Below are 24,816 nucleotides of genomic sequence, written 5' to 3' on the forward strand. Positions count from 1 at the left end.
TGTGTAACTGTACAGAGTCAGTGTTTATTCAGGGTAAGGGTCACTCGCTGTGTAACTGTACAAAGTCAGTGTTTATTCAGGGTCAGGGTCACTCACCCTGTAACTGTACAGAGTCAGTGTTTATTCAGTAGGTTAAGGGTCACTCACTGTGTACATGTACAGAGTCAGTGTTTATTCAGGGTAAGGGTTACTCCCTGTGTAACTGTATAGAGTCAGGGTTTATTCATCAGGGTAAGGGTCACTGTGTAACTGTACAGAGTCAGTGTTTATGCAGCAGGGTAAGGGTCACTCACTGTGTAACCGTACAGAGTCAGTGTTTATTCAATAGGGTAAGGGTCACTCACTGTGTAACCGTACAGAGTCAGTGTTTATTCAGCAGTGTCAGGGTCAGTCACTGTGTAACTGTACAGAGTCAGGGTGTATTCAGAGATAGGGTCACTCACTGTGTAACTGTATAGAGTCAGTGTTTATTCAGGGTCAGGGTCACTCACTGTGTAACCGTACAGAGTCAGTGTTTATTCAGGGTAGGGGTCACTTACTGTGTAACCGTACAGAGTCAGTGTTTATTCAGCAGGGTAAGGGTCACTCACTGTGTTACTGTACAAAGTCAGTGTTTATTGAGGGTCAGGGTCACTCACCGTTTAACTGTACAGAGTCAGTGTTTATTCAGGGTCAGGGTCACTCACTGTGTAATTGTACAGAATCAGGGTTTATTCAGCAGGGTAAGGGTCACTCACTGTGTAACTGTACAGAGTCAGTGTTTATGCAGCAGGGTAAGGGTCACTCAGTGTGTAACCGTACAGAGTCAGTGTTTATTCAATAGGGTAAGGGTCACTCACTGTGTAACCGTACAGAGTCAGTGTTTATTCAGCAGTGTCAGGGTCAGTCACTGTGTAACTGTACAGAGTCAGGGTGTATTCAGAGATAGGGTCAGTCACTGTGTAACTGTACAGAGTCAGTGTTTATTCAGGGTCAGGGTCACTCACTGTGTAACCGTACAGAGTCAGTGTTTATTCAGGGTAGGGGTCACTTACTGTGTAACCGTACAGAGTCAGTGTTTATTCAGCAGGGTAAGGGTCACTCACTGTGTTACTGTACAAAGTCAGTGTTTATTGAGGGTCAGGGTCACTCACCGTGTAACTGTACAGAATCAGTGTTTATCCAGCAGGGTAAGGGTCACTCACTGTGTAACCGTACAGAGTCAGTGTTTATTCAGCAGTGTCAGGGTCAGTCACTGTGTAACTGTACAGAGTCAGGGTGTATTCAGAGATAGGGTCACTCACTGTGTAACTGTATAGAGTAAGTGTTTATTCAGGGTCAGGGTCACTCACTGTGTAACCGTACAGTGTCAGTGTTTATTCAGGGTAGGGGTCACTTACTGTGTAACCGTACAGAGTCAGTGTTTATTCAGCAGGGTAAGGGTCACTCACTGTGTTACTGTACAAAGTCAGTGTTTATTGAGGGTCAGGGTCACTCACCGTGTAACTGTACAGAGTCAGTGTTTATTCAGGGTCAGGGTCACTCACTGTGTAATTGTACAGAATCAGGGTTTATTCAGCAGGGTAAGGGTCACTCACTGTGTAACTGTACAGAGTCAGTGTTTATGCAGCAGGGTAAGGGTCACTCAGTGTGTAACCGTACAGAGTCAGTGTTTATTCAATAGGGTAAGGGTCACTCACTGTGTAACCGTACAGAGTCAGTGTTTATTCAGCAGTGTCAGGGTCAGTCACTGTGTAACTGTACAGAGTCAGGGTGTATTCAGAGATAGGGTCACTCACTGTGTAACTGTACAGAGTCAGTGTTTATTCAGGGTCAGGGTCACTCACTGTGTAACCGTACAGAGTCAGTGTTTATTCAGGGTAGGGGTCACTTACTGTGTAACCGTACAGAGTCAGTGTTTATTCAGCAGGGTAAGGGTCACTCACTGTGTTACTGTACAAAGTCAGTGTTTATTGAGGGTCAGGGTCACTCACCGTGTAACTGTACAGAATCAGTGTTTATCCAGCAGGGTAAGGGTCACTCACTGTGTAACCGTACAGAGTTAGTGTTTATTCAGTAGGTTAAGGGTCACTCACTGTGTAACCGTACAGAGTCAGTGTTTATTCAGGGTCAGTGTCACTCACTGTGTAATTGTACAGAATCAGGGTTTATTCAGCAGGGTAAGGGTCACTCACTGTGTAACCGTACAGAGTTAGTGTTTATTCAGCAGGGTAAGGGTCACTCACTGTGTAACCGTATAGAGTCAGGGTTTATTCAGCAGGGTAAGGGTCACTCACTGTGTAACCGTACAGAGTCAGTGTTTATTCAGGGTCAGTGTTACTCACTGTGTCATTGTACAGAATCAGGGTTTATTCAGCAGGGTAAGGGTCACTCACTGTGTAACCGTACAGAGTTAGTGTTTATTCAGCAGGGTAAGGGTCACTCACTGTGTAACCGTACAGAGTCAGGGTTTATTCAGCAGGGTAAGGGTCACTCACTGTGTAACCGTACAGAGTCAGTGTTTATGCAGCAGGGTAAGGGTCACTCACTGTGTAACCGTACAGAGTCAGGGTTTATTCAGCAGGGTAAGGGTCACTCACTGTGTATCTGTACAGTGTCAGTGATTATTCAGGGTCAGGGTCACTCACTGTGTAACCGTACAGAATCAGTGTTTATTCAGGGTAAGGGGTCACTCGCTGTGTAACTGTACAAAGTCAGTGTTTATTCAGGGTCATGGTCACTCACCGTGTAACTGTACAGAGTCAGTGTTTATTCAGTAGGTTAAGGGTCACTCACTGTGTAACCGTACAGAGTCAGTGTTTATGCAGCAGGGTAAGGGTCACTCACTGTGTAACCGTACAGAGTCAGTGTTTATTCAGCAGGGTAAGGGTCACTCACTGTGTAACCATACAGAGTCAGTGATTGTTCAGCAGGGTAAAGGTAACTCACTGTGTAACTGTACAGAGTCAGTGTTTATTCAGCAGGGTAAGGGTCACTCACTGTGTAACCATACAGAGTCGGTGTTTATTCAGTAGGGTAAGGGTCACTCACTGTGCAACCATACAGAGTCAGTGTTTATTCAGCAGAGTAAGGGTCACTCACTGTGTAACTGTACAGAGTCAGTGTTTATTCAGGGTCAGGGTCACTCACTGTGTAACTGTACAGAGTCAGTGTTTATTCAGTGGGGTGAGGGTCACTCACTGTGTAACCGTACAGAGTCAGGGTTTATTCAGGGTCAGGGTCACTCACTGGGTAACTGTACACAGTCAGTGTTTATTCAGGGTAAGGGTCACTCACTGTGTAACTGTACAGAGTCAGTGTTTATTCAGGGTAAGGGTCACTCACTGTGTAACTGTACAGAGTCAGTGTTTATTCAGGGTAAGGGTCACTCACTGTGTAACCGTACAGAGTCAGTGTTTATTCAGGGTCAGGGTCACTCACTGTGTATCTGTACAGAGTCAGTGTTTATTCAGCAGGGTAAGGGTCACTCGCTGTGTAACCGTACAGATTCAGTGTTTATTCAAGGTCAGGGTCACTCACTGTAGAACTGTACAGAGTCAGAGTTTATTCAGGGTAAGGGTCACTCACTGTGTAACTGTACAGAGTCAGGGTTTATTCAGCAGGGTAAGGGTCACTCACTGTGGAACCGTACAGAGTCAGTGTTTATTCAGCACTGTCAGGGTCAGTCACTGTGTAACTGTACAGAGTCAGTGTTTATTCAGGGTCAGGGTCACTCACTGTGTAACCGTACAGAGTCAGTGTTTATTCAGGGTAGGGGTCACTTACTGTATAACCGTACAGAGTCAGTGTTTATTCAGCAGGGTAAGGGTCACTCACTGTGTTACTGTACAAAGTCAGTGTTTATTGAGGGTCAGGGTCACTCACCGTGTAACTGTACAGAGTCAGTGTTTATTCTGGGTCAGGGTCACTCACTGTGTAACCGTACAGAGTCAGTGTTTATTCAGGGTAGGGGTCACTTACTGTGTAACCGTACAGAGTCAGGGTTGATTCAGCAGGGTAAGGGTCGCTCACTGCGTAAGCGTACAGAGTCAGTGTTTATGCAGCAGGGTAAGGGTCACTCACTGTGTAACCATACAGAGTCAGTGCTTATTCAGGGTCAGTGTCACTCACTGTGTAATTGTACAGAGTCAGGGTTTATTCAGCAGGGTAAGGGTCACTCACTGTGTAACCGTACAGAGTCAGTGATTGTTCAGCAGGGTAAAGGTAACTCACTGTGTAACTGTACAGAGTCAGTGTTTATTCAGCAGGGTAAGGGTCACTCACTGTGTAACCATACAGAGTCGGTGTTTATTCAGTAGGGTAAGGGTCACTCACTGTGCAACCATACAGAGTCAGTGTTTATTCAGCAGAGTAAGGGTCACTCACTGTGTAACTGTACAGAGTCAGGGTTTATTCAGGGTCAGGGTCACTCACTGTGTAACTGTACAGAGTCAGTGTTTATTCAGTGGGGTAAGGGTCACTCACTGTGTAACCGTACAGAGTCAGGGTTTATTCAGGGTCAGGGTCACTCACTGTGTAACTGTACAGAGTCAGTGTTTATTTAGGGTAAGGGTCACTCACTGTGTAACTGTACAGATTCAGTGTTTATTCAGGGTAAGGGTCACTCACTGTGTAACCGTAAAGAGTCAGTGTTTATTCAGGGTCAGGGTCACTCACTGTGTAACTGTACAGAGTTAGTGTTTATTCAGCAGGGTAAGGGTCACTCACTGTGTAACAGGATAGAGTCGGTGTTTATTCAGGGTCAGGGTCATTCACTGTGTAACTGTATGGAATCAGTGTTTATTCAATAGGGTCAGGGTCACTCACTGTGTAACAGTACAGAGTCAGTGTTTATTCAGGTTAAGGGTCACTCACTGTGTAACTGTACAGAGTCAGTGTTTATTCAGGGTCAGGGTCACTCACTGTGTAACTGTACAGAGTCAGTGTTTTTTCAGCAGGGTAAGGGTCACTCACGGTGTAACCGTACAAAGTCAGGGTTTATTCAGCAGGGGAAGGGTCACTCACTGTGTAACTGTACAGAGTCAGTGTTTATTCAGCAGGGTAAGGGTCACTCGCTGTGTAACCGTACAGATTCAGTGTTTATTCAGGATCAGGGTCACTCACTGTATAACTGTACAGAGTCAGAGTTTATTCAGGGTAAGGGTCACTCACTGTGTAACTGTACAGAGTCAGGGTTTATTCAGCAGGGTAAGGGTCACTCACTGTGGAACCGTACAGAGTCAGTGTTTATTCAGCAGTGTCAGGGTCAGTCACTGTGTAACTGTACAGAGTCAGTGTTTATTCAGGGTCAGGGTCACTCACTGTGTAACCGTACAGAGTCAGTGTTTATTCAGGGTAGGGGTCACTTACTGTATAACCGTACAGAGTCAGTGTTTATTCAGCAGGGTAAGGGTCACTCACTGTGTTACTGTACAAAGTCAGTGTTTATTGAGGGTCAGGGTCACTCACCGTGTAACTGTACAGAGTCAGTGTTTATTCAGGGTCAGGGTCACTCACTGTGTAACCGTACAGAGTCAGTGTTTATTCAGGGTAGGGGTCACTTACTGTGTAACCGTACAGAGTCAGGGTTGATTCAGCAGGGTAAGGGTCACTCAGTGTGTAACCGTACAGAGTCAGTGTTTATTCAGCAGGGTAAGGGTCACTCACTGTGTAACTGGTCAGAATCAGTGTTTATGCAGCAGGGTAAGGGTCACTCACTGTGTAACCGTACAGAGTTAGTGTTTATTCAGCAGGGTAAGGGTCACTCACTGTGTAACCGTACAGAGTCAGTGATTGTTCAGCAGGGTAAGGGTCACTCACTGTGTAACCGTACAGAGTCAGTGTTTATTCAGCAGGGTAAGGGTCACTCACTGTGTAACCGTACAGAGTCAGGGTTTATTCAGCAGGGTAAGGGTCACTCACTGTGTAACCGTACAGAGTCAGTGTTTATGCAGCAGGGTAAGGGTCACTCACTGTGGAACCGTACAGAGTCAGTGTTTTTTCAGCAGGTTATGGGTCACTCGCTGTGTAACCGTACAGAATCAGTGTTTATTCAGGGTAAGGTCACTCGCTGTATAACTGTACAAAGTCAGTGTTTATTCAGGGTCAGGGTCACTCACTGTGTAACTGTACAGAGTCAGTGTTTATTCAGCAGGGTAAGGGTCGCTCACTGTGTAACCGTACAGAGTCAGTGTTTATGCAGCAGGGTAAGGGTCACTCACTGTGTAACCGTACAGAGTCAGTGTTTATTCAGGGCCAGTGTCACTCACTGTGTAATTGTACAGAATCAGGTTTTATTCAGCAGGGTAAGGGTCACTCACTGTGTAACCGTACAGAGTTAGTGTTTATTCAGCAGAGTAAGGGTCACTCACTGTGTAACCGTACAGAGTCAGTGTTTTTTCAGCAGGTTATGGGTCACTCGCTGTGTAACCGTACAGAATCAGTGTTTATTCAGGGTAAGGGTCACTCGCTGTATAACTGTACAAAGTCAGTGTTTATTCAGGGTCAGGGTCACTCACTGTGTAACTGTGCAGAGTCAGTGTTTATTCAGTGGGGTAAGGGTCACTCACTGTGTAACCGTACAGAGTCAGTGTTTATTCAGCAGGGTAAGGGTCACTCACTGTGTTACTGTACAAAGTCAGTGTTTATTGAGGGTCAGGGTCACTCACAGTGTAACTGTACAGAGTCAGGGTTTATTCAGAGTCAGGGTCACTCACTGTGTAACTGCACAGAGTCAGTGTTTATTCAGGGTAAGGGTCACTCCCTGTGTAACTGTACAGAGTCAGTGTTTATTCAGGGTAAGGGTTACTCCCTGTGTAACTGTATAGAGTCAGGGTTTATTCATCAGGGTTAGGGTCACTGTGTAACTGTACAGAGTCAGTGTTTATGCAGCAGGGTAAGGGTCACTCACTGTGTAACCGTACAGAGTCAGTGTTTATTCAATAGGGTAAGGGTCACTCACTGTGTAACCGTACAGAGTCAGTGTTTATTCAGCAGTGTCAGGGTCAGTCACTGTGTAACTGTACAGAGTCAGGGTGTATTCAGAGATAGGGTCACTCACTGTGTAACTGTATAGAGTCAGTGTTTATTCAGGGTCAGGGTCACTCACTGTGTAACCGTACAGAGTCAGTGTTTATTCAGGGTAGGGGTCACTTACTGTGTAACCGTACAGAGTCAGTGTTTATTCAGCAGGGTAAGGGTCACTCACTGTGTTACTGTACAAAGTCAGTGTTTATTGAGGGTCAGGGTCACTCACCGTGTAACTGTACAGAGTCAGTGTTTATTCAGGGTCAGGGTCACTCACTGTGTAATTGTACAGAAACAGGGTTTATTCAGCAGGGTAAGGGTCACTCACTGTGTAACTGTACAGAGTCAGTGTTTATGCAGCAGGGTAAGGGTCACTCACTGTGTAACCGTACAGAGTCAGTGTTTATTCAATAGGGTAAGGGTCACTCACTGTGTAACCGTACAGAGTCAGTGTTTATTCAGCAGGGTAAGGGTCACTCACTGTGTTACTGTACAAAGTCAGTGTTTATTGAGGGTCAGGGTCACTCACCGTGTAACTGTACAGAATCAGTGTTTATCCAGCAGGGTAAGGGTCACTCACTGTGTAACCGTACAGAGTTAGTGTTTATTCAGTAGGTTAAGGGTCACTCACTGTGTAACCGTACAGAGTCAGGGTGTATTCAGAGATAAGGTCAGTCACTGTGTAACTGTACAGAGTCAGTGTTTATTCAGGGTCAGGGTCACTCACTGTGTAACCGTACAGAGTCAGTGTTTATTCAGGGTAGGGGTCACTTACTGTGTAACCGTACAGAGTCAGTGTTTATTCAACAGGGTAAGGGTCACTCACTGTGTTACTGTACAAAGTCAGTGTTTATTGAGGGTCAGGGTCACTCACCGTGTAACTGTACAGAATCAGTGTTTATCCAGCAGGGTAAGGGTCACTCACTGTGTAACCGTACAGAGTTAATGTTTATTCAGTAGGTTAAGGGTCACTCACTGTGTAACCGTACAGAGTCAGTGTTTATTCAGGGTCAGTGTCACTCACTGTGTAATTGTACAGAATCAAGGTTTATTCAGCAGGGAAAGGGTCACTCACTGTGTAACCGTACAGAGTCAGTGTTTATTCAGCAGGGTAAGGGTCACTCACTGTGTAACCGTACAGAGTCAGTGTTTATTCAGCAGGGTAAGGGTCACTCACTGTGTAACCGTATAGAGTCAGGGTTTATTCAGCAGGGTAAGGGTCACTCACTGTGTAACCGTACAGAGTCAGTGTTTATTCAGGGTCAGTGTCACTCACTGTGTAATTGTACAGAATCAGGGTTTATTCAGCAGGGTAAGGGTCACTCACTGTGTAACTGTACAGAGTTAGTGTTTATTCAGCAGGGTAAGGGTCACTCACTGTGTAACCGTATAGAGTCAGAGTTTATTCAGCAGGGTAAGGGTCACTCACTGTGTAACCGTACAGAGTCAGGGTTTATTCAGCAGGGTAAGGGTCACTCACTGTGTAACCGTACAGAGTCAGGGTTTATTCAGCAGGGTAAGGGTCACTCACTGTGTAACCGTACAGAGTCAGTATTTATACAGCAGGGTAAGGGTCACTCACTGTGTAACCGTACAGAGTCAGTGTTTATGCAGCAGGGTATGGGTCACTCACTGTGTAACCGTACAGAGTCAGTGTTTATTCAGCAGGGTAAGGGTCACTCACTGTGTATCTGTACAGTGTCAGTGATTATTCAGGGTCAGGGTCACTCACTGTGTAACCGTACAGAATCAGTGTTTATTCAGGGTAAGGGTCACTCGCTGTGTAACTGTACAAAGTCAGTGTTTATTCAGGGTCATGGTCACTCACCGTGTAACTGTACAGAGTCAGTGTTTATTCAGTAGGTTAAGGGTCACTCACTGTGTAACCGTACAGAGTCAGTGTTTATGCAGCAGGGTAAGGGTCACTCACTGTGTAACCGTACAGAGTCAGTGCTTATTCAGGGTCAGTGTCACTCACTGTGTAATTGTACAGAATCAGGGTTTATTCAGCAGGGTAAGGGTCACTCACTGTGTAACCGTACAGAGTCAGTGATTGTTCAGCAGGGTAAAGGTAACTCACTGTGTAACTGTACAGAGTCAGTGTTTATTCAGCAGGGTAAGGGTCACTCACTGTGTAACCATACAGAGTCGGTGTTTATTCAGTAGGGTAAGGGTCACTCACTGTGCAACCGTACAGAGTCAGTGTTTATTCAGCAGAGTAAGGGTCACTCACTATGTAACTGTACAGAGTCAGTGTTTATTCAGGGTCAGGGTCACTCACTGTGTAACCATACAGAGTCAGTGTTTATTCAGGGTAGGGGTCACTTACTGTGTAACCGTACAGAGTCAGGGTTGATTCAGCAGGGTAAGGGTCACTCACTGTGTAACCGTACAGAGTCAGTGTTTATTCAGCAGGGTAAGGGTCACTCACTGTGTAACTGTACAGAATCAGTGTTTATCCAGCAGGGTAAGGGTCACTCACTGTGTAACCGTACAGAGTTAGTGTTTATTCAGCAGGGTAAGGGTCACTCACTGTGTAACCGTACAGAGTCAGTGATTGTTCAGCAGGGTAAGGGTCACTCACTGTGTAACCGTACAGAGTCAGTGTTTATTCAGCAGGGTAAGGGTCACTCACTGTGTAACCGTACAGAGTCAGGGTTTATTCAGCAGGGTAAGGGTCACTCACTGTGTAACCGTACAGAGTCAGTATTTATACAGCAGGGTAAGGGTCACTCACTGTGTAACCGTACAGAGTCAGTGTTTATGCAGCAGGGTAAGGGTCACTCACTGTGTAACCGTACAGAGTCAGTGTTTATTCAGCAGGTTATGGGTCACTCACTGTGTAACCGTACAGAGTCAGTGATTATTCAGGGTCAGCGTCACTCACTGTGTAACCGTACAGAATTAGTGTTTATTCAGGGTAAGGGTCACTCGCTGTGTAACCGTACAAAGTCAGTGTTTATTCAGGGTTAGGGTCACTCACCGTGTAACTGTACAGAGACAGTGTTTATTCAGCAGGGTAAGGATCACTCACTGTGTAACCGTACAGAGACAGTGTTTATTCAGCAGGGTAAGGGTCACTCACTGTGTAACCGTACAGATTCAATGTTTATTTAGTAGGGTAAATGTCTCTCACTGTGTAACCTTACAGAGTCAGTGTCTATTCAGCAGGGTATGGGTCACTCATTGTGTAACCGTACAAAATCAGTGTTTATTCAGCAGGGTAAGGGTCACTCACTGTGTAACCGTACAGAGTCAGTGTTTATTCAGGGTAAGGGTCACTCACCGTGTAACTGTACAGAGTCAGTGTTTATTCAGGGTCAGGGTCACTCACTGTGTAACTGTACAGAGTCAGGGTTTATTCGGCAGGGTAAGGGTCACTCACTGTGTAACCATACAGAGTCAGTGTTTATTCACCAGGGTAAGGGTCACTCACTGTGTAACTGTACAGAGTCAGTGTTTATTCAGTGTAAGGGTCACTCACTGTGTAACCGTACAGAGTCAGTGTTTATTCAGTGTAAGGGTCATTCACTCTGTTACATCTATAGAAAGATTACGTGATTTGCAATCTAAGAGTTAGATGATTTGTCGTGTCTATTTACTATCAGGTTACAGTATAATTTCCCTTTTTGGCAGTTTTTATCTTTCTGTGTGTGTTTTCTTTTGCTCGGTTCCTCTAGATGTAACCTCACGTGTCTGAGTGGATTTTATGGTCTGAACTGTTCGACTCCCTGTCACTGTCTTGGTGCGGCCTGTGACTCTGTGACTGGAGACTGTCCTTTCAGTGAGTCTCTCATTCTCTCACTCTCACTCCCGCCAACCGCGTGCTTTCCCTCAGATTTGCTGACCTCATTCTCCTTCCACCACTCAGCCATGTTTCTAGCAGTCCCTCGACCTTTGACTGTCCTGTTCCCCCTTGTGCCTGACCAGGATGTTTGGATTAGCACACTGAGGGGGACACTCCCATCTGAGTGAGCTCGATGGGGGTCTCTAAAAGCCAGCGGGGCCTCCTCCTCTTCGAAGCTTGGTTTGGTTTGGGTAAACAGGGCAAGTGCTGAGCTGGTTTGTGACCGCGCTGAATCGCCTGTCTCTGTGTGAAGGGTTTATTCCTGCTCTGGGTTGCCTGTGCATAGCCTCAGGACATAGCTTCATTGCTCAGGTAGCTGCTGACCAGCATGGTGACTCCCTGTCTGTTTCTCCAGGTCAGAGTGGTGTTGTGATCGCTGTTGTTGTGGTGTCGCTGTTCATCCTGCTCTGCATCTTGTGCTGCTGCTGCTGTGGAAACGACAAGAACGACCCCAAGAACAGGTAGGGGGGTGTGACCGGGGACCCACCCGCTTTCTCCACCTGGTCTGGCCTCAGGCAGGGCAAGATCTCACAGCCTTTCATTAAGGAGCAGCTGGGAAACATTCCCAAATCTTTCCGTTCCGTCGCGGGATACAAGAGTCAGTGACGCCCTCAGTGTTTGACTCCCATGCCTAATTGCCCTTGAACTGAGAACTTGCTGGGATAGTCCAGAGGACAGTTGAGAGATAACCAGATTGCTGTGGGTCTGGAGTCACGTGTAGGCTGAGGATGGTAGATTTTCCTCCCGAAAAGATCTCCAAGACCTAGCTGGGGTTTTCCTGACACTTATCACCATCAGAGCAGCATTTAATTCCAGATTTGTTGTTGAATTCATTTGCCTTGGTCAGATTTGAACCTACATCCCCAGAACATTACCCTGGGCCATGCAGAAGACCAGACCAGTGTCAATACCACTGCACCACATTGCCCACAACAGAGTGAGGGACGGCTGGGTTCACATCTCACCATGTGACAGCTCAGATAAGACAGACAAGGAGTTGTGTATGGACTGGGAAGAAGCCTCTCAAAGCACATTGTGAGACCATTCAGCCCATTCCTGCTGGTGATAGCTCTTTGAAAAGCTGTACAATCAGTTCCATATCCCTGCTCTCCACCCCCCCCCCCCCCCCTCCCCCAGTCCTGTCAATTCTCAGTATTTACCCAATGCTCTTGTGAGAGTTCCTGTGGAAAGTGCTTGTACTGCCCTCGCTGCATCATCCCCCAGTCCTCATCTCCTTCTCACCAGGTTCCGTTCCTGATTATCCTCATGTTTCTCTGAGCAGTGATCCTCCACTTCCCCTGGTGACCCTTATCAAAGCCCAACTCGATGGAATGTTCACTAGAGTGTCTCGGTCTGGGAGAGAATAGTCCCAGTGCCCGCAATCTCTCATTCCATTCTCTACATCTCCTTTCTGTGCTGCTCCTTACATAGTCTCTCCGTCACCAGTATATCCAGCCTCTCAGTCACCAGTATATCCAGTCTCTCCGTCACCAGTATATCCAGCCTCTCAGTCACCGGTATATCCAGCCTCTCAGTCACCGGTATATCCAGCCTCTCAGTCACCAGTATATCTAGCCTCTCAGTCACTGGTATATCCAGTCTCACAGTCACCAGTATATCCAGTCTCTCAGTCACCGGTATATCCAGCCTCTCAGTCACCAGTATATCCAGTCTCTCAGTCACCAGTATATCCAGCCTCTCAGTTACCAGTATATCCAGTCTCACAGTCACCAGTATATCCAGCCTCTCAGTCACCAGTATATCCAGTCTCTCAGTCACCAGTATATCCAGCCTCTCAGTGACCAGTATATCCAGTCTCACAGTCACCAGTATATCCAGCCTCTCAGTCACCAGTATATCCAGCCTCTCAGTCACCGGTATATCCAGTCTCACAGTCACCGGTATATCCAGTATACCCAATCTCACACTAACCAGTATATCAAGCCTCACAGTAACCAGTATACCCAATTTCACAGTAACCAGTATATCCAGTTTCACAGTAACCAGTATCTCCAGCCTCACATTAACCAGTATATGCAGCCTCACAGTTACCAGTATACCCAGTCTCACAGTAACCAGTATACCCAGTTTCACAGTAACCAGCATACCCAGTCTCACACTAACCAGTATACCCAGTTTCATAGTAACCAGTATATCCAGCCTCACAATAACCAGTATACCCAGATTCATAGTAACCAGTATACCCAGTCTCACAGTAACCAGTATACCACATTTCACAGTAACCAGTATACTCAGTTTCACAGTTACCAGTATACCTGGTCTCACAGTAACCAGTTTACCCAGTCTCACAGTAACCAGTTTACCCAGTCTCACAGTTACCAGTATACCCAGTTTCACAGTAACCAGTATACCCAGTCTCACACTAACCAGTATATTCAGCCTCACAGTAACCAGTATACCCAGATTCATAGTAACCAGTATACCACATTTCACAGTAACCAGTATACTCAGTTTCACAGTTAACAGTATACCCAGTCTCACAGTAACCAGTATATCCAGTCTCACAGTAACCAGTATATTCAGCCTCACAGTAGCCAGTATATCCAGTCTCACACTAACCAGTATATTCAGCCTCACAGTAACCAGTATACCCAGATTCATAGTAACCAGTATACCCAGTCTCACAGTAACCAGTATGTCCAGTCTCACAGTCACCAGTATATCCAGTCTCACAGTCACCAATATATCCAGTCTCACAGTTACCAGTATACCCGGTCTCACAGTAACCAGTATATCCAGTCTCACAGTTACCAGTATTCCCAGTCTCACAGTTACCAATATACCCAGTCTCACAGTTACCAGTATACCCGGTCTCACAGTAACCAGTATATCTAGTTTCACAGTTCCAGTATACCCAGTTTCACAGTAACCAGTATACCCAGTCTCACAGTAACCAGTTTACCCAGTCTCACAGTTACCAGTATACCCGGTCTCACGGTAACCAGTATATCTAGTCTCACAGTAACCAGTATGCCCAGTCTCCCAGTTACCAGTATACCCAGTTTCACAGTTACCAGTATACCGAGTCTCACAGTTACCAGTATTTCCAGTTTCACAGTTACCAGTATACCCAGTCTCACAGTTACCAGTATACCCAGTTTCACAGTAACCAGTATACCCAGTCTCACAGTTACCAGTATACCCGGTCTCACGGTAACCAGTATATCTAGTCTCACAGTAACCAGTATACCCTGTCTCACAGTTACCAGTATACCCAGTCTCACAGTAGGCAGTATACCCAGTCTCAGTGTTACCAGTATGCCCAGTCTCCCAGTTACCAGTATACCCAGTTTCACAGTAACCAGTATACGCAGTCTCACAGTAACCAGTATACCCAGTCTCACAGTTATCAGTATACCCAGTTTCACAGTAACCAGTATATCCAGTCTCACAGTAACCAGTATATCCAGTCTCACAGTTACCAGTATACCCAGTATCGCAGTTATCAGTATACCCAGTTTCACAGTAACCAGTATATCCTGTCTCACAGTAACCAGTATATCCAGTCTCACAGTTACCAGTATACCCGGTCTCATGGTAACCAGTATATCTAGTCTCACGGTAACCAGTATATCTAGTCTCACAGTAACCAGTATACCCTGACTCACAGTTACCAGTATACCCAGTCTCACAGTAGGCAGTATACCCAGTCTCAGAGTTACCAGTATGCCCAGTCTCCCAGTTACCAGTATACCCAGTTTCACAGTAACCAGTATACGCAGTCTCACAGTTACCAATATACCCAGTCTCACAGTAACCAGTATACCCGGTTTCACAGTAACCAGTATATCCAGTCTCACAGTTACCAGTATACGCAGTCTCACAGTAACCAGTATACCCAGTCTCACAGTTACCAGTATATCCAGTCTCAGAGTTCCCAGTATGCCCAGTCTCCCAGTTACCAGTATACCCAGTTTCACAGTAACCAGTATATCCAGTCTCACAGTAGCTAGTATACCCAGTCTCACAGTTACCAGTATACCCAGTTCCACAGTAACCAGTATACCCGGTCTCACGGTAACCAGTATATCTAGTCTCACAGTTACCAGTATACCCAGTTCCACAGTAACCAGTATACCCAGTCTCACGGTAACCAGTATATCTAGTCTCACAGTTACCAGTATACGCAGTCTCACAGTAACCAGTATACCCGGTCTCACGGTAACCAGTATATCTAGTCTCACAGTTACCAGTATACGCAGTCTCACAGTAACCAGTATACCCAGTTTCACAGTAACATGTATATACAGCCCGAGGTTGGAATCAAAACTGGGTCCCTGGTGCTGAGAGGCAGCAGTGCTATCTACTGAGCCACCTCGCTGTTCCACAAACCATTTGGAATGGAGCCCAGGAGTAGCAGGAGGCCATTCAGCCCCTCAGGCCTGCTGCACCAGTCACTAAGATGAAGATCTGGTCTTCGCCTGAACTGCACCTCCTTCCCTCCCCATGGACGGCCTCAGGGTGTCTGTACCCAAGTGGGGTCTGTGGGCAGGACTGTTTGAGGGGCCGTTCCCTCCCATGGGTGGGATGTGCCAGCGACAGGGCTGGGAGTGTGTTCCTGATCTTGCTCACTCTCTCCTGGATGTCGGTACAGGACACTGGAGGAGGAACATGGTCCGATTACACGGATGAAGCACCACGTCCGGGGAGTTCTGCTCAATCTTGGCTCTGGAATATCGTGCTTCTCGTTCGGAAATCAGAAACTGCCGAAAGTGACCGGTGAGTGGAAAGGTGACCCCAGGAATCAATTTTGATCAGAAGCTCTGTCTGTACCTACACACACACACACAGACACACACACACAGACACAGATACACACACAGACACAGACACAGACACACACACACACACACACACAGATATACACACACACACACAGATATACACAGACACACACAGACATACACATACACACATACAGACGCACACACACAGACACACACGCACAGTCACACACACACACAGACAGATACATACAGACACACACAGATATACACACACAGAGACATACACACAGGCATACACACATACAGAGACAGACACACAGAGACACACACAGACATACACACACAGGCATACACACACACAAACACACACAAACACACGCACAGAGACACACACACACACAGGCACACACACAGACATAACACACAGACAGATACACACACAGACACAGACACATGCACAGAGACACAGACAGACAGACACAGACACATGCACAGAGACACACACACACACGCACATACAGACACACAGAGACATACGCACACACAGACACTCACACACACACAGACACACACACAGCCCCCCCCCCACACACAGATACACACAGACAGACAGACATACAGAGACACACGCACACACACACAGACACACACACACAGCCCCCCCCGCACACAGAGACACACAGAGACACATACACATGCACAGACTGACACAGAGACACACGCACACACACAGACACACACAGCCCCCCACACACACAGACACACAGAGACACACACACAGACACCCCCACCCACGCCCCCCCCCACCCACAGCCCTCCCCCACACACACACAGACACACACAGACACTGACACACACAAACACAAAGAGGCACACACACACACGCACACACACAGACACACACAGCTCCCCCCCACACACACAGACACACAGAGACACACACACACAAACACACACGCACCCCCCATCCACAGCCCTCCCCCCCCACACACAGACACATGCAGACAGTCACACACACAAACACACACACACATACACACACACACACACACACACACACACACCCACAGCCCTCCCCCCCACACACACAGACACACAGACACACACACACGCAGAGTACTGGCGAATCTCCGTGGGTTTGGCAGCATCTGTGGAGAGAGAGAGAGAGAGAGAGAGAGAGAGAGATACAGAGTTAATGTTTTGGAGCTAGTGAGTGCTGGTGGAAAGTCGCACAAGACTGGGAACATGAACCCAGTTTCTCTCTTCACACCTGCTGTCTGATGGACATTTACTACACTCCCTCCATCGTCAGAACATCTTTCCTCAGATAAAGGAAACCCAACCCTACTCTCTGTACTCCAGGGTGTTCTCACTAAGATCCTGTCTAGTTGCAGTAACACATCCCTGTTCCTGTGTTTGAATCCTCTCGCTATGAAAGCCAACAAACCATTTACCCTCTTCACTGCCTGCAATGCTTATTTTCAGCAACTGATTTATGAGGACACCCAGGTCTTATATTTTTTAATTGCAAATGTATACTTTATTCATAACTTTTTTTTATACATACACAGTTGCTGAAGCATTTCTGTACACTCTTTGCACATGACTAACAACAGATATTGAAAATTTGGCATTCCCTGCAGTTGTAAATAAACCAAAGGCATTTTGTACTCACAAGGACAATATTTGTGTACCTGTGAGATACCTGGAGGCATCCAGTAAATGAATGGACCCCAAGTGGCTAACCTCACATTGATCCAAATGAGACTGCACTCACTCACACTCACTCACACTCACTCAGTATATCCCAATCACACTTCAACATCCCTGCATCCACAGCTCACCCTCTCACCCAGCTTCGTGTCATCTGCAGACTCGGAGAGATTACATTGTGTTTCTTGTCTAAATCATGGCTGTATTTTGTGAATAATCAGATATTGAAATGTTGGCTCTCTTGCCAATGGCCAATAGTGAGCGATGGAAGGTGAGGATTCACATGTTGCTCGGCCAATAACAGGGATGAAGTCGGTGATCCTTCCAGGATTGATGTGTTGGGGCAACAATGGCAGACATGAATATGCCCAATCAGAGTTAGTGACCCTAACCCCTCTCACCCTAAACCTATGCCCTCTAGTTCTGGACTCCCCCATTCCAGGGAAATGACCTTGTCTATTTATCCTATCCATGCCCCTCATAATTTTGTAAACCTCTATAAGGTCAACCCTCAGCCTCCGACGCTCCAGGGAAAACAGCCCCAGCCTGTTCAGCCTCTCCCTGTAGCTCAGATCCTCCAACCCTGACAACATCCTTGTAAATCTTTTCTGAACCCTTTCAAGTTTCACAACATCTTTCCGATAGGAAGGAGACCAGAATTGCATACAATATTCCAACAGTGGCCTAACCAATGTCCTGTACAGCTACAACATGACCTCCCAACTCCTGTACTCAATACTCTGACCAATAAAGGAAAGCATACCAAACGCCTTCTTCACTATCCTATCTACCTGCGACTCCACTTTCAAGGAGCTACTAACCTGCACACCAAGGTCTCTTTGTTCAGCAACACTCCCTAGGACCTTACCATTAAATGTATAAGCTCTGCTAAGATTTACTTTCCCAAAATGCAGCACCTCTCATTTATCTGAATTAAACTCCATCTGCCACTTCTCAGCCCATTGGCCCCCATCTGGTCCAGATCCTGTTGTAATCTGAGGTCACCCGCTTCGCTGTCCACTACACCTCCAATTTTGGTGTCATCTGCAAACTTACTAACTGTACCTCTTATGCTCACATCCAAATCATTTATATAAATGACAAAAAGTAGAGGGCCCAGCACCAGTCCTTGTGGCACTCCATTGGTCACAGGCCTCCAGTCTGAAAAACAACCCTCCACCACCACCACCCTCTGTCTTCTACCTTTGAGCCAGTTCTGTATCCAAATGGCTAGTTCTCCCTGTATTCCATGAGATCTAACCTTGCTAATCAGTCTCCCATGGGGAACCTTGTTGAACACCTTACTGAAATCCATGTAGATGACATCTACTGCTCTGCCCTCATCAAACCTCTTTGTTACTTCTTCAAAAAAACTCAATCAATTTGTGAGACATGATTTCCCATGCACAAAGCCATGTTGACTATCCCTAATCAGTCCTTGCCTTTCCAAATACATGTACATCCTATCCCTCAGGATTCCCTCCAACAACTTGCCCACCACCGAGGTCAGGCTCACTAGTCTATAGTTCCCTGGCTTGTCTTTACCGCCCTTCTTATACAGTGGCACCACGTTTGCCAACCTCCAGTCTTCTGGCACCTCACCTGTTACTATCGATGATACAAATATCTCAGCAAGAGGCCCAGCAATCACTTCTCTAGCTTCCCACAGAGTTCTCGGGTACACCTGACCAGGTCCTGGGGATTTATCCACCTTTAACCGTTTCAAGACATCCAGCACTTCCTTCTCTGTAATCTGGATATTTTTCAAAATGTCACCATCTATTTCCCTACAGTCTATATCTTCAATATCCTTTTCCACAGTAAATACTGATGCAAAATATTCATTTAATATCTCCCCCATCTCTTAGAGCTCCACACAAAGGCCGCCTTGCTGATCTTTGAGGGGCCCTATTCTCACCCTAGTTACCCTTTTGTCCTTAATATATTTGTAAAAACCCTTTGGATTCTCCTTAATTCTATTTGCCAAAGCTATCTCATGTCCCCTTTTTGCCCTCCTGATTTCCCTCTTGAGTATACTCCTACTTTCTTTATACTCTTCTGAGGATTCACTCGATCTATCCTGTCTATACCTGACATATGCTTCCTCCTTTTTCTTAACCAAACCCTCAATTTCTTTAGTCATCCAGCATTCCCTATACCTACCAGCCTTCCCTTTCCCCATGACAGGAATATACTTTCTCTGGATTCTTGTTATCTCATTTCTGAAGGCTTCCCATTTTCCAGCCGTCTCTTTACCTGCGAACATCTGCCTCCAATCAGCTTTTGAAAGTTCTTGCCTAATACCGTCAAAATTGGCCTTTCTCCAATTTAGAACTTCAACTTTTAGATCTGGTCTATCCTTTTCCATCACTATTTTAAATCTAATAGAATTATGGTCGCTGTCCCCAAAGTGCGCCCCCACTGACACGTCAGTCACCTGCCCTGTCTTATTTCCCAAGAGTAGGTCAAGTTTTGCACCTTCTCTAGTAGGTACATCCACACACTGAATCAGAAAATTGTCTTCTACACACTTAAGTAATTCCTCTCCATCTAAACCTTTAACACTACGGCAGTCCCAGTCGATGTTTGGAAAGTTAAAATCCCCTACCATAACTACCCTATTATTCTTACAGATAGCTGAGATCTCCTTACAAGTTTGTTTCTGAATTTCCCTCTGACTATTGGGGGGTCTATAATACAATCCCTATAAGGTGATCATCCCTTTCTTATTTCTCAGTTCCACCCAAATAACTTCCCTGGATGTATTTCCAGGAATATCCTCCCTCAGCACAGCTGTAATGCTATCCCTTATCAAAAATGCCACTCCCCCTCCTCTCTTGCCTCCCTTTCTATCCTTCCTGTAGCATTTGTATCCTGGAACATTAAGCTGCCAGTCCTGCCCATCCCTGAGCCATGTTTCTCTAATTGCTATGATATCCCAGTGCCATGTTCCTAACCATGCCCTGAGTTCATCTGCCTTCCCTGTTAGGCCCCTTGTATTGAAATAAATGCAGTTTAATTTATTAGTTGTACCTTGTCCCTGCCTGCCCTGACTGTTTGACTCACTTCTGTTCTCAGCTGTACCTGTCTCAGATCGATCTCTTTCCTCACGATCTCCCTGGGTCCCACCCCCCCACCTTACTAGTTTAAATCCTTCCAAGCAGTTCTAGCAAATTTCCCTGCCAGTATATTAGTCCCCTTCCAATTTAGGTACAATCCGCCCTTCTTGTACAGGTCACTTCTACCCCAAAAGAGATTCCAATGATCCAAAAATGTGAACCTTTCTCCCCTGTATCAGCTCCTCAGTCATGCATTCATCTGCTCTACCCTCCTATTCCTGCCCTCACTAGCTCGTAGCACTGGGAGTAATCCAGATATTACTACCCTTGAGGACCTCCTTTTTAAATTTCTGCCTAACTCTCTGTAATCTCCCTTCAGAGTCTCAACCTTTTCCCTTCCAATGTCATTGGTTCCAATGTGGACAATGACCTCCTGCTGGCCTCTCTCCCCCATGAAAACATTCTGCACCCTCTCTGAGACATCCTTGATCCTGGCACCAGGGAAACAACACACCATTCTGATTTTTCTCTGCTGGCCACAGAAACGTCTGTACTGGATAAGTGGGGCTGGAAGAGCACAGCAGTTCAGGCAGCATCCAACGAGCAGCGAAATCGACGTTTCGGGCAAAAGCCCTTCAGCTTTATACCTGATGAAGGGCTTTTGCCCGAAACGTCGATTTTGCTGCTCGTTGGATGCTGCCTGAACTGCTGTGCTCTTCCAGCACCACTAATCCAGTATTTGCTTTCCAGCATCTGCAGTCATTGTTTTTACCTCACAGAAACGTCTGTCTCTACCTTGGACTAGAGAGTCCCCTCACACAATCGATCTCTTGAAACCCGACGTACCCCTCGTTGCGTTCGGAGTGGTGTGTAACTCTTTGTCCTTTCTTGCAGTTTCCCACCATGACGCTGATGTCAGTTTCAACTGCAGTTTCATTGACTCTCCCTCAGCTGGATGGGAATCTGTCTCATTCTCCTCCTTTGGCACTGATGAGGGGGAACCTGTCTACTGTGTCCCTCCTCAGGAAGGTGAGGACTAATCTCATGTTCAGTCCATGTGGGTACAGAGACAGGGACAGGCACAGGATACAAAGACACCCCCACCTTGCCCCACTCTGCCCTAACACCTGGAGTCCCCTCATACACAGGGACATGGTCAGTCACTCTCCATGGGTCCATGGGAGAAGCAAAGACGATCCAGGAATTATTTATTGTGATAGCACATGACTCAGGAAGCTGCCTTTTGGTGCTTTGCACTGGAGCATCCTGGATATGAGATGATTATTGCCTTTAGCAAAGACTATAAACGACAGAATAGATGGTGAGGTGATAGTGACGACCTCTAACATCACAGCACAATCAGTCACAAGGTTAGACTGGGATGTTCACCAATGATCACACAATGTTCAGCATTGTTCCTAACTCCTCAGATACTGAAGCAGTCCATGTTCAAATGCAACAAGATCTGGACAATATCCAGCCTTGGGTTGACAAGTGGCAAGTAACGTTCATGCCACACAAATGCCAGGCTATGACCATCACCAACAAGAGACAATCTAACCACCATCCCTTGACATTCAATGGTGTTACTATTGTGGGGTAATAACCCCTACGATCAACATCCAGGGTGGGGGGGATTACCACTCACCACATAATCACAGTGGCTCCAAGACCAGGTCAGAGACTAGGAATACTGCGGTGAGTAACTCCCCTCCTGACTCCCCAAAGCCTGTCCACCATCTACAAGGTACAAGTCAGGAGTGTGATGGAATATTCCCCACTTGCCCTGGATGGGGGCAGCTCCAACAACACTCAAAAAGTTCGATAACATCCAGGACAAAGTAGCCCCCACTTTATTGGCACCACATCCACAAACACCCACTCCCTCCCCCACCGACGCTCAGTAGCAGCAGTGTGTACCATCTACAAGATGCACTGCAGAAACTCACCAAAGATCCTCAGACAGCACCTTCCAAACCCACATCCACTTCCATCTAGAAGGACAGGGGCAGCAGATACATGGGAACTGTATCCCAGTGAGAGACAGCCCCTTCGGGAACTGTATCCCAGTGAGAGACAGCCCCTTCGGGAACTGTATCCCAGTGAGAGACAGCCCCTTCGGGAACTGTATCCCAGTGAGAGACAGCCCCTTCGGGAACTGTATCCCAGTGTGAGACAGCCCCTTCGGGAACTGTATCCCAGTGTGAGACAGCCCCGTCAGGGTTGGGAGGTACAAACCAACAGTGATTTGGGATGAGATGATGATTTGAACATTTTTTTCCTATTTTTTACCAGGAAGCATGTTGCTGACTCCTGAAGCTGGTTTTCAGGAATTGAGCTCCCGCTGCAACTATTTCCCGGTGGAGCAGTCGGAGCCCAACAGTGAGGACACCGTGCAGCCACTGAGCATTCCTCGGACCTCCAGCATTGTCAAAGCTCACCGGCCCTCAGTCTCGTTCGCTGAGGGCACCAAATTCGGGCCTGAGCTGAGGAGGGGCTCGATGCCTGAGAGCAGGGTCATCCCTGCGGCCAATGTCCAGCGGAAGAGGAAGCTGTCCTGGACTCTCAGTAAGTTATCGCCCATTGAGTCGGTACCAGGGCAGTCTGAATGCCAGCCTTACCAGTGTATCGATGTGCCCGGTGTCTACCCTGAGGATAGAGCTTCATCCCACCACAGTCTGACCTCTCCCGGGGCACGTGCTGGGGAGCACCCAGCTCCCTCCCCCATGGCCCCCAGAGACCCCCAGGGTCCGGAGCCGAGGGGCTCCCCGGTCACACCGGCAGGGGCCAGGATTGGGAGCAGTAGCCGGAAGGTGCCGAGACGGGAAGCTCAGCGCTCCTCCAGGATCTGGGCCAGCACCGCGGATGGAATCGGAGTCGGCACAGTCCAGGCAATGCTGAGGCGGTTCGGAAGTTTCCAGAAGCAACGATCAGCTCCCCAGCAGGAGCTGGGTCCTCGCGCCCGGGGACAGAAGGTCTCCAAACTGCAGCGCACGCTGGAGAAGAAGCTGAGGTCGTGTCCATCCGCGGGTGAGGCCCCATCTCCCAGTGAGCACTATCCCCCAGGCTCCCATCAAATCCCAGCAGGTGGTACCAGCTCCCTGCCCAGGAAGGCCCTGATCCCAACCACACCCATCCTCCACAAACTGGTGGCCAACGTCACAGAGGGCACACAGGGGCGGCTGGACATGCTGCACCCCTCCGGCCAATCCGAACCCTCTCCGGAGCTGGAGCCCGAGATCCCGGGCAGGGATCAGGAACCCCGGCAGAATTCTCTGTGAAGGAAACCCAGAGATACAGAGAGAGAGAGAGGTTCACACTGACCCAGAGGGTGGGGGCAGACAGCGACCACTCTCTGCCCCCCACCCCCAAGGCGGTAGTGGGGGAGAGGGGAGGGTGAAGGGAGGTCAATGCTGAGCCTGAGTTAGTCAAATGCATAAAACACCCCACCCTGGCAAAGACCCTGGGGAGGGTGGGGGGGGGGGATGGGAGAATGGAGGGATCAGGTCAGTGGGGGATCGGGTCAACAGTCAGGGATATTGATGAGCTGCTAGGCCCCGGTTCTACATTATTGTGACAATCCCCCAGCTCCATCTCATTGGCTGGGCAACAATGAAGTGGTGACCAATGGGACTGACCGAGGGGAGTGACCAAGGGAGGCGACTGATGGGGCTGTTTGAGAGAGGTGACTGAGGGGAGTGACTGATCAAATCAAACAGGAGTATGGCCAGGTCTTAGGGGAGGGGTCAGTGGTGAGATGGGGGTGGGGTCAATGGTGAGATGGGGAGGGTCAGTGGTGAGATGGGGAGGGGTCAGTGGTGAGATGGGGAGGAGTCAGTGGTGAGATGGGGAGGGTCAGTGGTGAGATGGAGGTGGGGAGGGTCAGTGGTGAGATGGGGAGGAGTCAGTGGTGAGATGGGGAGGGTCAGTGGTGAGATGGAGGTGGGGAGGGTCAGTGGTGAGATGGGGAGGAGTCAGTGGTGAGATGGGGAGGGTCAGTGGTGAGATGGGGAGGAGTCAGTGGTGAGATGGGGAGGGTCAGTGGTGAGATGGGGGTGGGGAGGGTCAGTGGTGAGATGGGGAGGGGTCAGTGGTGAGATGGGGAGGAGTCAGTGGTGAGATGGGGAGGGTCAGTGGTGAGATGGGGAGGGGTCAGTGGTGAGATCGGGGTGGGGAGGGGTCAGTGGTGAGATGGGGGTGGGGTCAGTGGTGAGATGGAGAGGGGTCAGTGGTGAGATGGGATGGGGAGGGTCAGTGGTAAGATGGGATGGGGTCAGTGGTGAGATGGGGAGGAGTCAGTGGTGAGATGGGGAGGGTCAGTGGTGAGATGGGGAGGGTCAGTGGTGAGATGGGGGTGGGAAGGGTCAGTGGTGAGATGGGGAGGGGTCAGTGGTGAGATGGGGAGGGTCAGTGGTGAGATGGAGGTGGGGAGGGTCAGTGGTGA

At 47.8% G+C, this 24,816-nt stretch overlaps 1 protein-coding gene across 1 annotated transcript in view; it reads left to right on the forward strand.

Annotated features, from left to right (window-relative positions):
- Positions 1-23,826, forward strand: part of scarf1 (scavenger receptor class F, member 1) — a 242,439-nt gene extending 218,613 nt beyond the window's left edge. Inside the window, exons 8-12 of the mRNA XM_072590091.1 lie at positions 10,686-10,789; positions 11,208-11,313; positions 15,468-15,592; positions 21,267-21,401; positions 22,668-23,826. Coding sequence (XP_072446192.1) covers positions 10,686-10,789; positions 11,208-11,313; positions 15,468-15,592; positions 21,267-21,401; positions 22,668-23,653 — 1,456 coding nt within the window. The 3' untranslated portion in view covers positions 23,654-23,826. The remainder of the gene's footprint in view (positions 1-10,685; positions 10,790-11,207; positions 11,314-15,467; positions 15,593-21,266; positions 21,402-22,667) is intronic.
- Positions 23,827-24,816: the final 990 nt, after the last annotated feature.

Source organism: Chiloscyllium punctatum, chromosome 19 (genome assembly GCF_047496795.1).
Source record: "Chiloscyllium punctatum isolate Juve2018m chromosome 19, sChiPun1.3, whole genome shotgun sequence".
Lineage (NCBI taxonomy): Eukaryota > Metazoa > Chordata > Chondrichthyes > Orectolobiformes > Hemiscylliidae > Chiloscyllium > Chiloscyllium punctatum.